The sequence below is a fragment of the Protomyctophum parallelum genome, assembly GCF_964188405.1.
Source record: "Protomyctophum parallelum genome assembly, chromosome: 4".
Taxonomy (NCBI): domain Eukaryota; kingdom Metazoa; phylum Chordata; class Actinopteri; order Myctophiformes; family Myctophidae; genus Protomyctophum; species Protomyctophum parallelum.
Genome location: NC_139700.1, coordinates 54,141,913 through 54,158,376, shown reverse-complemented (window position 1 = coordinate 54,158,376; position 16,464 = coordinate 54,141,913). Strand labels below are relative to the sequence as shown.

Sequence of the window (16,464 nt, the reverse complement as noted above, 5' to 3'; positions counted from 1 at the left end):
GGGCCTAGCATAGTCTATACCAACTTCACCGGCGTGTACGGCCCCTCTGTGCGACGCTTACCTCTGTATCTCCGGACCTCGGCGAGTCCATCTTGCGTTTCTTGCGAGGGCCGATCGCGGCGAGGGCCGTGAGGTTGGCATCTCGTTGCCGAATCTGGGCCTGCTCCTGCTGTTGCATCTGTGAGGAAGAAGGGCAGACAATGTGGGCATGACCATGTGAGCATACAGCTGCAGAGTGCAGACCTGGGTGAAAACACTGTTTATTATGTCAAATACTACTACAATCACTCCGATTAGTCATCGTCAGTAAGTACTATCGGATGATTGACATTATTTGCTGTCCTTTGTAGGCCCTACCAGTACACAGGGCTCCATCTTTGCACCACCCTTATCCATTATCCCTAAAAACGTATTTGCCATTTTTTACTATTTTGAAAAACATTTTTAAATAGTTCAACTAGCCGATCTACATCGAGACATTGTGAGCTTGTAGATCGGCTATTCGAACTATTTTAAAAGTTTTTTTTTTAATAGTAAAGCATTATATAAAATAGCCACCGAGTGGCACGCTACAAGCTTGTAGGTCTGCTATTTTTGAAAAATCGAAGAACGACTGACATAGAAACATAGCTTTTTCAGAAAACTCTCAGGATGTAGAAGACATTTATAGAATTGTTCCCAGGTCAAAATGTCTTAAAGATGTTACTGTAGTTGTCGGCTTTCAGTAATAGGGTCACATATATGTCACATATTATGTGACATATATGTACTGGTAGGACAACTCCTTTCTATTGTACATGACAAATAAGTGTTTCTGAATGTATCAGAAGAAGTAGGGAATATACCAGAAACAGAGAACAACATTATTGTGGTTGCATGTTGTCTGCAAACGAACCGAGTACATGTCGTTCTGCTATGCAGAGTCGTCTTCGTCTTCTTTTTTTTCTTTTTTCTTTAACAAATGAGCTGTCACTTAAAAATAAATGCTGTAGGCCAAGACTGAGGGCCTGTTACGCCACGTCCAATAGATTATTATTCTGCTGAGTGACATTTCGATGTTAAAAAAATATAAATTAAATAAACAAAGAGACGTGTTGGGTCACAAAATGTAAAGTTTCAGCAAAACCATCTGGTTTTTACAGACGATAACACCGCCAGGTTGGGAAACTATAACACCAGCTCCAGGCAAAGTGGTGGTAAATCTGCCATGTGTGGGTGGTCTATTTGTCACCCCTTTTTTGACATCAGATGTTGGAATAGCGGGCTAAAAACATTAAAAAGTAAATCCTTTTGATCCACCGCTCACTGGATCACAAAACATAGGTTTTCCTTCCCGGAGTGCAACGAACGCAGCATCCTGATGTAATACCTCAATCAGTCACATCCCTGTATAACCCATTCTGACCTGAGATCAGATTCTAGAAATGTCTTCTACATCCTGACAGTTTTCTGAAAAAGCTATGTTTCTAATATGTCAGTCGTTCCTCGATTTTTCTAAAATAGCAGACCTACAAGCTCGTAGCGCGTTACTCGGTGGCGCGCTATGAGCTTGTAGATCTGCTATTTTTCAATAGCTAAAGCATAGCATGATGCCAACACCAAAAGGGGTTCCCCCCCGCCCAGAATGGTATAAACAACCTTATGCTAGTAAAGCCCTGCTGGCGTGGCTCTCTAGAGCGACGTGCCGATGCCTCGGAACGACGGCCTCCGCTCTGCGGGGGCGGAGGAGAAAGTGACGAGGAGCCGAGTGGACAGAGGACATAATTCAAGGCTCCTCGTTAAGAGGCTGTAATGTTAATTGGAAGGGAAGTTGTATACATGACCACACACACACGCGCCCACACACACACACACACACACACACGCACGCACGAGCAGCCACATACAAAACGGAACTGGCAAATACACAAGCAACTAGAAAAAGTGCCCCTCGGGGCACAGGTCTCCACCAGGGCAGGTTGTGGCCTCCTGGTGGCGCTATAATAGGCCAATGTGAAAAGGGTGGCCTTTCTTCTTATGCCTTGGATGGCAATTGGATGATTTGAGGCATTTTGTTCCAAAAATGTGTGTTTGCAAAAATCCACCTGTTGAACAGGCCAATGTGAAAAGGGTGGGGTATATTATATTCCTCAGCCTAGTAGGAAAGTCTGTGAAAGATTTCATGTAAATTGCACGCTGGGTTCATGATTTGAGGCTTTTTGTTCAAAACTTTGAAAACCAATGTTAGCCAATTAGGATGGAATCTGAAATATCGGACAGATCCGTCTTGAACACATGACTATAGAGATAGTGTGTAACGATTTGCGGGATTTTTGGACAGAATCTGGAGGAGTAATATAAAAAAAATGTGTTGACGAATGTCGGCCTCCTGGTGGGGCTAAAATTTGGGGCAGAGGTTCATCGTTGGTATCCAGGGAGTGTGAGTGCAAAATTTGGCACCGACCAGGTTAACGGTGCCGGAGATTAGCTGGTAACAGACGGACGGACGCACACACGGACGGACTCACACACGGACGGAGTGCAAAACATACTCTCTGCCCATGCCTTCGGCCTGGTGGAGACAATAACCTCACAGGTGCAAATTGGCTGATAGACTGATTGATACACACACCTACTGACTGCTGCCCCCTATCGGTCTATCCATGCCTTTGAACCTTTCAGCAATTAGCTGATCATGACAGCCAGTATGGAGCTGAGGTCATCGTCCCTATAGGGTGGATATGCTCACATACTGTATGTGTTTAGCTGTGCACGTGTGTGTGTGTGTGTGTGTGTGTACTGTGTAGGCGTGCATTCAGCAGAATTTGAATATGCATCTCTGCTGTAAATACAGTATAGACGTCGTCTTATATGTCTATGCATAATGCATGGCTGGTGTCGTGTGGACTGTAGGTCCCTTTAGCGTGAGTGATGGATTGCTGTGGCGACAGAATGTCAGATCTTTACCTCTCATAAAGGTATACTGGTAGTGGTGTGATATGTGCTTCATAAAGGTATACTGGTAGTGGTGTGATATGTGCTTCAATCACAATGCAACATTTGCCACTTTTTTAAAGATTCAGTTTTCTTTTCTGTGCTCTTCTTTGAGCCGCAAACATCATATCGGTGTCTTCCGTTCTAGCCATTAGCCAAGATCTTATTTCCAGATGAGTGACGACGATCTGTTCAAAATAGATCAATGTTGTCAAATATAACAGACATGGCTATGGCAGTCTATAATGCCTGTGACATCTATGACTTATGGCACTTACACCCGCCTTCTATAATGAGAGCGCAAAATCTGTCTTGGAAGAGCCACCCATCGACTGATCTAATATACTGCAACCTTCCCCGTGTTTCTTCACTAGTCCGATCCAGATCCAAGAACACAGTTTGCCGGCCACTGCTATACAGAGCTGACAATGAGGTTATACTGTATCTTCCCTTCTTCTCTGGAGTCCTGCCTCAAAGCAGACCAGAGGTAGAAAACTGTCGTTCCCCTGATGTCATCGCTATAGGGACACATGCATCAGTAAAGCAGGAACTGGGGATGAAGAACCGGAAAGTCTGGCGTGGCGTTGTGAAATCCATGATCTCGATGCGGTCGAAATATGATGATGATGATGACTTATGACTCATTATCTGGACAAGGACTCAATCTGACGGGCGCAATCTGACCGCCGTCAACTTTCATTAACAAAAAGGTTAAATAATTATAATATATATATATATTTTACATTATGTGGAAACAATTAGAGAATTTGAGAAAAGGTTAGAGATGGAAAGACAACAAACAATGTGTCCAGAGTCACATGTGTGTTTTGCAAGAAGGATTATACAATGATTTCATGAATGCCTTTTTCACTAATTTTAAAATCTTCTAACCGTTTTAACTGTAAGCCTGAAGCCAAAACACAGCCGATCTACAAGCTCACAACGTGACACGTGTGAACCTGGGGGGCAGTCAGGCGGGCAGTCCAGGCATGCTGGACGGGCAGGAAGAATATGACTATCGGCAGAATCGAAAGTTTAGAATATTTGCCAGTCCCGTTTGTTCGTTTTTCACGAGATCGGTGGTTGTTGCAATTACCTGCACAGCACAGCAACACCATGCGTCATGTTTGGGAGGGAGGGATCGCTATTTTAACATTTAACATTAACGTGTCTCGACATGATTCTCCATCTTCGTGCCTCAGCCTCCTCAGGAGACTTGTGCGTAATGACCCTTGACCCCCACCCACCCTCCGGGCACGCTCATGGCTACCGTTGCCAGACGTTCCCTAACTACTGCCCGGGAGCAGAGAGAGGAATAAGGACACCAATCATGGTGGAGTGGTGTGTGTGTGTGTGTGTGTGTGTGTGTGTGCGCGCTAGAGCTCTTCACCGGGTCCCCCGACTCCGAAAATACCCGAGGTGACCCTTCAGAGCAGAGGAGACAATACATCCTTTTTTAGCCATTTAAATGTGTATTTATTACACATACACGTGCACGTGGCTTACCTCTTTTGCCTTTGCCTTCAGACGGGCCTGTTCGGGGTCCTCCTGTCTCGCACGACTCTGAAATTAGAGCAAACACATACAGTAAGACAATGATAATGAAAAATGAAGAGAAAAAGACGGACTAAACCAATTGCGGCCAAGAACTGCAATAAAAAGTAATTGCCTGTGATAATGTATGGGTCATAACTTACAGATAATACTCCAATAAAAAACAAAGAGAAAATAGATTTAATTTCTAGATGGGGAAGTACATTTAGTTCACAAATGGATAATTCAGTGTTATGTTATGTTAATGTGTTCAACGGCCCACATAAGTCACTATGCAGAGTGAATTAAATTGGCCAACTTAATTCCTGTGACGGTGATGATAGGGACGGTTGGGGAATTCTACTCTGTGGAAGCCAAGAAATAATCACCTTCCTCGTGGCATCACTAATGTACTACATCAACATAATCAGCCTGTGTGTGACTCCAATAATGATATCTTTACAGGACTCTGTGTATGCTTCTCTAATTGCCTCAGTCCTTCATATGTCAGAATGCCCTATATGGCACGTGAACGCACGCATGCACGCACACACACACACACACGAAAGCAGTTGCATGCAGGTATATGTAGGGACACGCAGATTTAAGGTGCTGGAACCTTCAGAACTGTATACTAATGTTAAACAATATTTATATTTTTATGACTCAACTCCAGACACGATGACGACTGGTTTACGTCTCGACTGGAGACTCTTTTTTTTGTTATCAAATGTTTTTTATTTAAGACAAAAAATCACAATAAAACATGTTAACATCGTGAATGAAATAAAGAAAACAAAACACATAAAAAAACATCGACTGGAGACTTGACTGCTTTATGACTCGCCTTGACCTCAGACTTTAAAGCAAAACTTCTCAAGCTGGTGTGTGTGTGTGTGTGTGTGTGTGTGTGTGTGTGTGTGTGTGTGTGTGTGTGTGTGTGTGTGTGTGTGTGTGTGTGTGTGTGTGTGTATGTGTGTGCAGGGCTTAAAGCAAAAAACAATCCCAAGACTGAAAATATTCTTTTGCAAATATGCACTGATCTCATTAAATGACCCCTATGAGATCCTCAGGAATGAAATCCGTCCCCAGGACTGAGAACTTTAAGCCCTGTGTGTGTGTGTGTGTGTGTGTGTGTGCGTGTGTGTGTGTGTGTGTGTGTGTGTGTGTGTGTGTGCGTGTGTGTGTGTGTGTGTGTGCGTGTGTACCTTGGCAGCCTTCAGAAGGATTTCTCTCTCCATCTCGTCTTTCCGTTGTTTCTCCATTCTCTCCAGCTGCTCAAAGAAACGGAGCTGCGCCCTGACGTCTGACGACTGCTCATACCAGCCTTCATCCTGAACCACGGAGAGGACGGACAGACGGAGGGGAAAGGACAGAAACACAGGACGGACGGATGAGAGGGTCAACAGGAGACACTCACTCCCGATCTTCCGCCGCAGTCTGAAACCCCACCTCTTCAGACTCCATCATGGCCCGTAGCACTTGCCCTAGCCCCCGACGACCTTACAGGCATATGCAAAGGCTCAACTTAATGTAACTTAAGATAGCCGATCTACAAGCTCACAGCGTGTCGCAGCGTGATGCGCTGTTAGCTTGTAGATCGGCTATTTTCAGCCAGAGTAAAAACAGTCATTACGACGGCATCAAGGCACGCCTGAAATACATTTCAGTCGACTAAATAAATACGTAACCAATAATATATATATATACCCTAACCCCATATATATCAGTAATATATCAGTAATATATATATACCCTAACCCCATATATATCAGTAAGTAAGAGACCTTACCTTCCCGCCCTCGGCGCGGTGCTGGGCTACGGTCGACACCTTCTCCAGCAAGGACCGCAATCTGCACTGAGTAGCGTGGGAGATGAAGTTCACCACCTCCACGGGGACCTCCGTCACGCCAAACTTCTTGGCTGAGAAGGGGAGGGGGAGGGGGGGGAGGCATTGCTTAGTGCGTTTTGAAAGCTCTGCAAAAACTTTATTTACCAAGGCGGGGTAAAAACACAACGGTTTGGCCTCTGTGGCCTTCGTCAGGTATGAATATACATTAAATATAATAATAATAATAAAGACATAAATGAGTATCATCATCACAACACAAATCCCTTCTTTCTCTCGTCCTCCTCAGATCAGAGGCAGTTTCCTGTTTTGTTCAAGAGGGGGGGGGGGGGGGGTTATGCCCGTTTAACAACTTGTAAGTCTGTATCTGTCCCAAAATTGAAAAGCAATAAATAAATAAAAAGGTTAGAGGCGATTTACTTTAAATCAGCAGGTCTCTCTCAACTCGTTTCACACAGCCAGGGACCGGATTAATGGTTTGAGCAAGAAATCACGATCCTGTATGTTTAATAAAGTAACATAATTTATATAACTAACAAAAACAACAAATAGTTTTTTATATAGAATAGGAGGAGGGGTTCTGTGCAGGTTTACCTCATCTCCTTACCAACCACCAGAGGGCTCCACACACTCATCTATCAATACATTCTAGGTACCTCTGTCTGTATGTCTGACTTTCCTTCATATTATGTCAAGAACTGTTCATCTGACCGACTTCACTCTTGGTTAATATTGATAAGGACGCAAGAAAGGGCAGCATTGACTGCGTGATATAGCCCTCTAAGTCTAAGAGGGTACAACAACTTGTTGGGAAAGTTTGAGAGCAAGAGTGTCTGTCCTGTTGTCTTTGTTTTGTTTGTCTGTTACCATCAGTCAGTGTTTAACAAATTATTTTTATTGTTTATCGCATTTATATACCTTTTTTAAATTTGTATTGTATCTGGAACATTTACACTGCCTGTCACTATTATTCTTTTTTCGTTTCATATTACTTACTCATTTATCTGTCAATGATATTCTGCAGTTATGTCAAATACAAATGCCTAATAAAAAAAAAAAAAAAAAAAAAAAAAACTCTGCAGTGTTACCCATTTCTAGTCACTGCAACAGGCCGATACGTTTCGATTACGATACGATTATTATTACGATTCGTTGCCAGCTGAAAATAGCCGATATACAAGCTCACAACGTGTCGCAGCGCGACGCGTTGTGAGCTTGTAGATCAGCTATTTTCAGCAAGTGTAAAAACAGTCATTACGACGGCATCAAGGCCCGCCAAAATACATTTCAGTCGACTAAATAAACTGTAGATTTTAGTCTACTAAAATCTTATGATATTTAGTCAACTAAAACTAGACCAACACTAAGACATTCCAGGTGACTAAAATGTGACTAAAACTAAATGAAAACTATTCAAGGCCGTTACCCGTTTCGAGGATGCGTCGCTGCAGCAGGCCGACGGGCAGGAAGGCCTCGTCCTTACAGGAGCGGATCTTGGTGCCCACCAGCTCCGAGCTGGTGGCCAGGATACGGGCGTTCTCCTCGTTAAGGTTGACGCCCGCCATGGACGCCACGTCGTTGATGTCGTCGTCATCTCTGGAAGAACCACAGACAGATCACACACACATACCACACGCTCACAGATTAAAATAGGGTGCATTTTGCATCCCAAAACGCACTTTATTTGTTAACCCATTTCAAAAAATGTCTTCTACATCCTGACAGTTTTCTGAAAAAGCTATGTTTCTATGTCAGTCGTTCCTTGTTTTTTCAAAAATAGCAGACCTCCTAGCTCATAGCGCGCCACTCGGTGGCGCACTATGAGCTTGTAGATCTGCTATTTTTCAATAGCTAAAGCATAACATAATGCTAACACCAAAAGGGGTTCCCGCCCAAAATGGGTTAACCCATTCTGACCGGGCACCCATTTTGGTGTTAGCATCATGTTATGCTTTAGCTATTGAAAAATAGCAGATCTACAAGCTCATATCGCGCCACCGAGTGGCGCGATACGAGCTTGTAGGTCTGCTATTTTTGAGGAATCGAAGAACGACAGACATTTTTTTAAATCTGATCTCAGGTCAGAATGGGTTTAATCAGACACAGTGTGTGTCCGGCGGAAACCTCGTATGAATCTGATCTCAGGTCAGAATGGGTTAAGGGACGCAATAAAACAACGACCTCTGCATCCACGGGATGCACTACTGTACTGTTTTTTATTCTAGTTTATTTTGCTAGCTTTAAGTTATTATAATAATTTCTTCTTCTGTTTTCTACATGAATATAACCACATTATAACCATATAAAAGTTAAATGCTGCAATTTGTAAAAAATGGCAAAATATGACTAACGTGGTTGAAGTGGGACTCATAAAATGTCCCTGGGACTCATCCCTAAAAGACCATCGCTGGGACTCATCTCTAAAAGACCATCGCTGGGACTCATCTCTAAAAGACCATCCCTGGGACTCATCTCTAAAAGACCATCCCTGGGACTCATCTCTAAAAGACCATCCCTGGGACTCATCTCTAAAAGACCATCCCTGGGACTCATCTCTAAAAGACCATCCCTGGGACTCATCTCTAAAAGACCATCCCTGGGACTCATCTCTAAAAGACCATCCCTGGGACTCATCTCTAAAAGACCATCCCTGGGACTCATCTCTAAAAGACCATCCCTGGGACTCATCTCTAAAAGACCATCCCTGGGACTCATCTCTAAAAGACCATCCCTGGGACTCATCTCTAAAAGACCATCCCTGCAACCCGGTGACTCATTACATTGAAAACCTGCATAGCGTGCATCACTGCACGCTATGGGAGCTTTTAACCTATTTGTAGACCTAAGATCAATTCTACTAAACTAGTGTTCTAGTTTTTCTGAAAAACCCTATGTTTCTGTGTCAGTGGTGCTCAAACTATTTAATTTTAAGGACCCCCCCCCCCCCCAATATCATATTTAATTGGCTGGGGACATGGGGGAGCAACGGACTTGAACTCATGCTTCCTTCATGTCGAAGTTGCTCCCAACCAGTTCCTTTCCCCTCCATCAGGCTCCCTGGGCCATTTACAGGTCTGTATTGTATAGGGCAGGAGCTGCCCCCCTGTGGCCGATAAGTGTACCTACACGTTTAATAAGCAGCTTATCTGCACAAAGCACAAGCATCAGGTCATGAGTTCCATATCCTATTTAAGAACGCAGAGAGCTTTGCAAACAAAACAGAGTGCATATCTCACCGGAAAGTCCCGCCCCCCGGATCACTCAGCTTCTTCTGATTGGCTTGGGCGGTCACACTAATGAGACTCTTGCCGGCTGTGATGGTAGGCGCCCTCACAGCTGTGCCTGGAGGAACAAAGATGAAGAAACTAAATCAATGCACTCACTATTGTGGACGCCCTTAACATAACATTACTCTTGTGCATCATCGTATAAGTTATGTGTAGACCAGGGGTGCCCAAAAGGTAGATTGTGTGATCTACCAGTAGATCCCAGTGTGATCTACCAGTAGATCCCAGTGTGATCTACCAGTAGATCCCAGTGTGATCTACCAGTAGATCCCAGTGTGATCTACCAGTAGATCCCAGTGTGATCTACCTGTAGATCACAAAGGCTGTGCAGGTAGATCACATGACATGCCCCTAAATGTATATAATCTATTACTTGAATTAAGGTGACTTGATTGATTGACATAATAATGGCCTGTCAGCTCAAATGTTGCACACAAAACGTCAGTAGCATTACAAAGTTATACAAAGAAAACCCCCAACAAATTACATTTTCACCTTGTGTAACATCAGCGCCACTATTCCAAAAGGTACGGTTTTTTTGGTGGGTATATCTCGTTTAGCTGGGCCTTTTGAAAGTAGCTCTCACGTCAAAAAAGGTGTGGGCGCCCCTGGTGTAGACAATGGTGTCTTCCTTTTAGTGTATAGTTTAAATGTACAGATTATTGCCGGTTCTTGGTTTGAATACCAACAAAGACGCCCCTTTTACCAACTCGAACCGGGCGTACAGCCGGCAGAACTGCTCAGCCTTTATTCCTAAAGTAACCCAAGAAAATTACAGGACTTAAAACAAACAAAGAAAATCCCAAGACTGAAAATGATTTTTTGCAAATCTGCACTGATCTCATTAATGACCCCTCAGGACTGAAATCCGTCCCCAGGACTGAGAACTTTAAGCCCTGAAATGATGCTTAAACGGTTAAACCCTAACCTTATTCCTAACCTTAACCTCAGTAAAACGGTGACAAATCCTAAACCCTATTCCTAAACGTAACCCCAGCTAAACTTATTTCTAACCTTATTCTCAGTAAAACAAAATAAAAAATACAAGAACCGCTGCGCCGAACAGTCGGCGCAAAAAAACAATCGAGGGCGAGATGGATTATGGGTGACGGTTACCCTTGGTTTAGCTATGATCCTGATTACTGTTCCTATGCATTTGATGTATTACCTCGTATTTTCCTTGCTTGAGGTAAATCGCTCTGGATTAAGAGCGTCTGTTAAATGCCTAAACTGTATACATGAGTGGAAAACACTCACTATCATGTATTTTACAAATACATGATATATTCAGTTTATGTACTTGGGCACAACAGTTGGGCAGGGTTAACAGCAAATGCAGATACATCCGCAACGAATACCAAACAAGTCGCCCCTTTACCAACTCACCCCGGGCGTACAGCCGGCGGAACGGCGCCGCCTGGAATTCCTAAAGTAACCCAAGTAAATTAAGCTTAAACGGTTAAACCTAACCTTATCCTTAACCTCAGTAAAACTATGCCTAAACCTAACCCTATTCCTAAACTTAAACCCCAGTAAAACTATGTCTAACCCTAAATGTATTTCTAACCTTATTCTCAGTAAAACAAAATAAAGAATACAAGAACCTGAGATGGAATTGGGGCGACCGTACTCGTTACCGCATCCACTACCATAATGTTTTAAAGAACAATATGCCATTTAACAAACATTACCTAAATGTGGTAAATGAACGCCACCCCACTTCATTACAATAAAGCAAACGGACTAAAACAAACAGGAATTACAGGCTGTGTGGTACTGTGTGGTACTGGTACTGGTGTGGTACTGGTACCTACTACTTTGTGGTCTTATAGACAGTGACATCATAATGGTACCTACTTTGTGGTCTTATAGACAGTGACATCATACTTTGTGGTCTTATAGACAGTGACATCATACTTTGTGGTCTTATAGACAGTGACATCATAATTGTACCTACTTTGTGGTCTTATAGACAGTGACATCATACTTTGTGGTCTTATAGACAGTGACATCATAATGGTACATACTTTGTGGTCTTATAGACAGTGACATCATACTTTGTGGTCTTATAGACAGTGACATCATAATTTCACCTACTTTGTGGTCTTATAGACAGTGACATCATACTTTGTGGTCTTATAGACAGTGACATCATAATGGTACCTACTTTGTGGTCTTATAGACAGTGACATCATAATGGTACCTACTTTGTGGTCTTATAGACAGTGACATCATACTTTGTGGTCTTATAGACAGTGACATCATACTTTGTGGTCTTATAGACAGTGACATCATACTTTGTGGTCTTATAGACAGTGACATCATACTTTGTGGTCTTATAGACAGTGACATCATACTTTGTGGTCTTATAGACAGTGACATCATACTTTGTGGTCTTATAGACAGTGACATCATACTTTGTGGTCTTATAGACAGTGACATCATAATGGTACCTACTTTGTGGTCTTATAGACAGTGACATCATACTTTGTGGTCTTATAGACAGTGACATCATAATGGTACCTACTTTGTGGTCTTATAGACAGTGACATCATAATGGTACCTACTTTGTGGTCTTATAGACAGTGACATCATAATGGTACCTACTTTGCGGTCTTATAGACAGTGACATCATAATTGTACCTACTTTGAGGTCTTATAGACAGTGACATCATACTTTGTGGTCTTATAGACAGTGACATCATACTTTGTGGTCTTATAGACAGTGACATGATAATGGTACCTACTTTGTGGTCTTATAGACAGTGACATCATACTTTGCGGTCTTATAGACAGTGACATCATACTTTGTGGTCTTATAGACAGTGACATCATAATGGTACCTACTTTGTGGTCTTATAGACAGTGACATCATACTTTGTGGTCTTATAGACAGTGACATCATAATGGTACCTACTTTGTGGTCTTATAGACAGTGACATCATACTTTGTGGTCTTATAGACAGTGACATCATACTTTGTGGTCTTATAGACAGTGACATCATACTTTGTGGTCTTATAGACAGTGACATCATAATGGTACCTACTTTGCGGTCTTATAGACAGTGACATCATAATGGTACCTACTTTGTGGTCTTATAGACAGTGACATCATACTTTGTGGTCTTATAGACAGTGACATCATACTTTGTGGTCTTATAGACAGTGACATCATAATGGTACCTACTTTGTGGTCGTATAGACAGTGACATCATAATGGTACATACTTTGCGGTCTTATAGACGGTGACATCATAATGGTACCTACTTTGTGGTCTTATAGACAGTGACATCATAATGGTACCTACTTTGTGGTCTTATAGACAGTGACATCATACTTTGTGGTCTTATAGACAGTGACATCATAATGGTACCTACTTTGTGGTCTTATAGACAGTGACATCATAATGGTACCTACTTTGTGGTCTTATAGACGGTGACATCATAATGGTACCTACTTTGTGGTCTTATAGACAGTGACATCATACTGGTACCTACTTTGTGGTCGTATAGACAGTGACATCATAATGGTACCTACTTTGTGGTCTTATAGACAGTGACATCATAATGGTACCTACTTTGTGGTCTTATAGACAGTGACATCATAATGGTACCTACTTTGTGGTCTTATAGACAGTGACATCATAATGGTACCTACTTTGAGGTCTTATAGACAGTGACATCATACTTTGTGGTCTTATAGACAGTGACATCATAATGGTACCTACTTTGTGGTCTTATAGACAGTGACATCATAATGGTACCTACTTTGCGGTCTTATAGACAGTGACATCATACTTTGCGGTCTTATAGACAGTGACATCATAATGGTACCTACTTTGTGGTCTTATAGACAGTGACATCATAATGGTACCTACTTTGTGGTCTTATAGACAGTGACATCATACTTTGCGGTCTTATAGACAGTGACATCATACTTTGCGGTCTTATAGACAGTGACATCATAATGGTACCTACTTTGTGGTCTTATAGACAGTGACATCATAATGGTACCTACTTTGTGGTCTTATAGACAGTGACATCATACTTTGTGGTCTTATAGACAGTGACATCATAATGGTACCTACTTTGCGGTCTTATAGACAGTGACATCATACTTTGCGGTCTTATAGACAGTGACATCATAATGGTACCTACTTTGTGGTCTTATAGACAGTGACATCATAATGGTACCTACTTTGTGGTCTTATAGACAGTGACATCATACTTTGTGGTCTTATAGACAGTGACATCATAATGGTACCTACTTTGTGGTCTTATAGACAGTGACATCATACTTTGTGGTCTTATAGACAGTGACATCATAATGGTACCTACTTTGTGGTCTTATAGACAGTGACATCATAATGGTACCTACTTTGTGGTCTTATAGACAGTGACATCATAATGGTACCTACTTTGCGGTCTTATAGACAGTGACATCATACTTTGTGGTCTTATAGACGGTGACATCATAATGGTACCTACTTTGTGGTCTTATAGACAGTGACATCATACTTTGTGGTCTTATAGACAGTGACATCATAATGGTACCTACTTTGCAGTCTTATAGACAGTGACATCATACTTTGTGGTCTTATAGACGGTGACATCATAATGGTACCTACTTTGCGGTCTTATAGACAGTGACATCATAATGGTACCTACTTTGAGGTCTTATAGACAGTGACATCATACTTTGTGGTCTTATAGACGGTGACATCATAATGGTACCTACTTTGCGGTCTTATAGACGGTGACATCATAATGGTACCTACTTTGTGGTCTTATAGACAGTGACATCATAATGGTACCTACTTTGCGGTCTTATAGACAGTGACATCATAATGGTACATACTTTGTGGTCTTATAGACAGTGACATCATAATGGTACCTACTTTGTGGTCTTATAGACAGTGACATCATAATGGAACCTACTTTGCGGTCTTATAGACGGTGACATCATGATGGGCAGACGGGTGTTGACTGGTTGGACCCCGGGTCTCCTCATCGCCTGTCAAGAAAGTGGAAGAAAATTATGAATATTCATATAACTTAAATATGCTCTGCCCCCCCCCCCCCCACCTCTGGAACTCCCTCCCCCCTGATATTAGAAACATGGACTCTTATTACCATATTCCAAACTCACCTCAAAACCCACCTGTTTAGCATTATGGCTGACCTTTGTTGTTTTCTGCTGCAAGCTGTGCCTTAGTTTTGTTTTGTTTTTTAACTGTGTTTTTGTATTAACTGTTTTTTAACCTGTACGGCGACCTTGAGTGCCCAGAAAGGCGCTTATAAATAAAATGTATTATTATTATTAAAGTGGGAAAAAGTCTGAGTCTGAAAAAACAGCCAAAAGGACACACGCATCTAAAAACCTAATATAATAATATAGACTAGTGTACAACAGCATAAACTAGGTAGTAGTATTACAACACAGACTAGTCTTAATAGTAGAATTCTTGCTTTTCCACTTTAGCTGAGCTTAAGCAAAAAATTAAGCTCTAATGATCTGTAATGGACCTTTACTCTTATAGTGTTTGAACACTGATATAGACATCAACATCAACATCTAAAAAACGCATCCATATCTACCTATCTAAATATACAGAACATACAGTGAGCAACAGCTGACACTGTTTCCGCTTTGTAAAAGACAGATTTTATTACCCTTGGCCCAGCTAATCCTTGTTAAAATGCCTTGTAAAGCATAATTACGCCTTTACAATGGTGTCAAGTCAATGGAAAATGAATAAAACATCATTGAAAAACGAGTTTCTCCAGGACAAAGACCATTATGGACCCACAATGAAAGGTTTGCATGAATGAAACTGCTTTATGGCCTGGTGGTGCACGTCAATAGCTTGGATCAGAAATTGAGATTTCCGCCATTTGGAAAATACAACACTTGCCATCGTAAAAAGATAATTTAAAACAAACTTAACGTCCATTTTAAATGACAGCAGGTAACTTATGTACTGACAAAATGACACTGTTACACACTGGATCAAACCATGTGTATGCACAACTAATACATGCTGTATGTTGGTGATATGAATTGTGTTTTGACCCGAGGACGATTCTACAAATGCCTTCTAATTCCTGACAGTTTCCCATGTCGTTTTCAAACATTTTCATGTCAAGGACCCACAAGATTATATGTAATTGGCTGCAGACCCCCATCTGAAAATATGTTGTTCCAGGGACCTGACAGAAGCAAAGATTTGAGTTACAAATGTTCACTCTGAAAGAATATATTCAATGGTTCGCGCCACATTTTCACGATTTTTCATAAATAGCAGACCTACAAGCTCGTAGCGCGGCACTCGGTGCCGCGCTATGAGCTTGTAGATCTGCTATTTTTCAATAGCTAAAGTATAACAATGCTTAAAACACCAACAGGGGATTCCCGCCCAAAATGGGTTAAGACAACAAGCAATCACTATAGGAATGCTACACACACACACACACCGGTCCTTGTGGTAGTGCCGGTTCACGGCGGAACAATTCAAATAACTAGTCTTCAAGAGCAGTGTTTGTTTTTGGCAGCACATTTTTATTTTAGTTTTAGTCATAGTCTCTTCAATAGTTTTCATTTAGTTTCAGTCACATTACTGACGAAATTGTCAGTATATTTAGTCTTAGTTTTAGTCATCGTAGCTTAATTTTCATTTAGTTTCCATTAGTTTTTGTCAGTGAAAAAAGGTAGTCGACGAACATTTTTCGTCTTCGTTTTAGTCGACGAAAACAACACTGTTCAAGAGACATAAAGGTGGCCCCACACACACACACACACACACACACACACACACACACACAA

The 16,464-nt window shown here is 41.8% G+C and overlaps 1 protein-coding gene across 1 annotated transcript in view; it reads right to left on the bottom strand.

The window, feature by feature from the left end:
* The window catches only part of LOC310856851 (transcription initiation factor TFIID subunit 4-like), a 45,376-nt gene that overhangs the window by 12,925 nt on the left and 15,987 nt on the right, over nucleotides 1-16,464 (bottom strand). The window contains exons 8-14 of the mRNA XM_083762356.1: nucleotides 14,580-14,655; nucleotides 9,592-9,697; nucleotides 7,782-7,951; nucleotides 6,299-6,429; nucleotides 5,715-5,840; nucleotides 4,480-4,536; nucleotides 62-178 (exon numbers count right to left, since the gene is read on the bottom strand). Coding sequence (XP_083618482.1) covers nucleotides 62-178; nucleotides 4,480-4,536; nucleotides 5,715-5,840; nucleotides 6,299-6,429; nucleotides 7,782-7,951; nucleotides 9,592-9,697; nucleotides 14,580-14,655 — 783 coding nt within the window. The remainder of the gene's footprint in view (nucleotides 1-61; nucleotides 179-4,479; nucleotides 4,537-5,714; nucleotides 5,841-6,298; nucleotides 6,430-7,781; nucleotides 7,952-9,591; nucleotides 9,698-14,579; nucleotides 14,656-16,464) is intronic.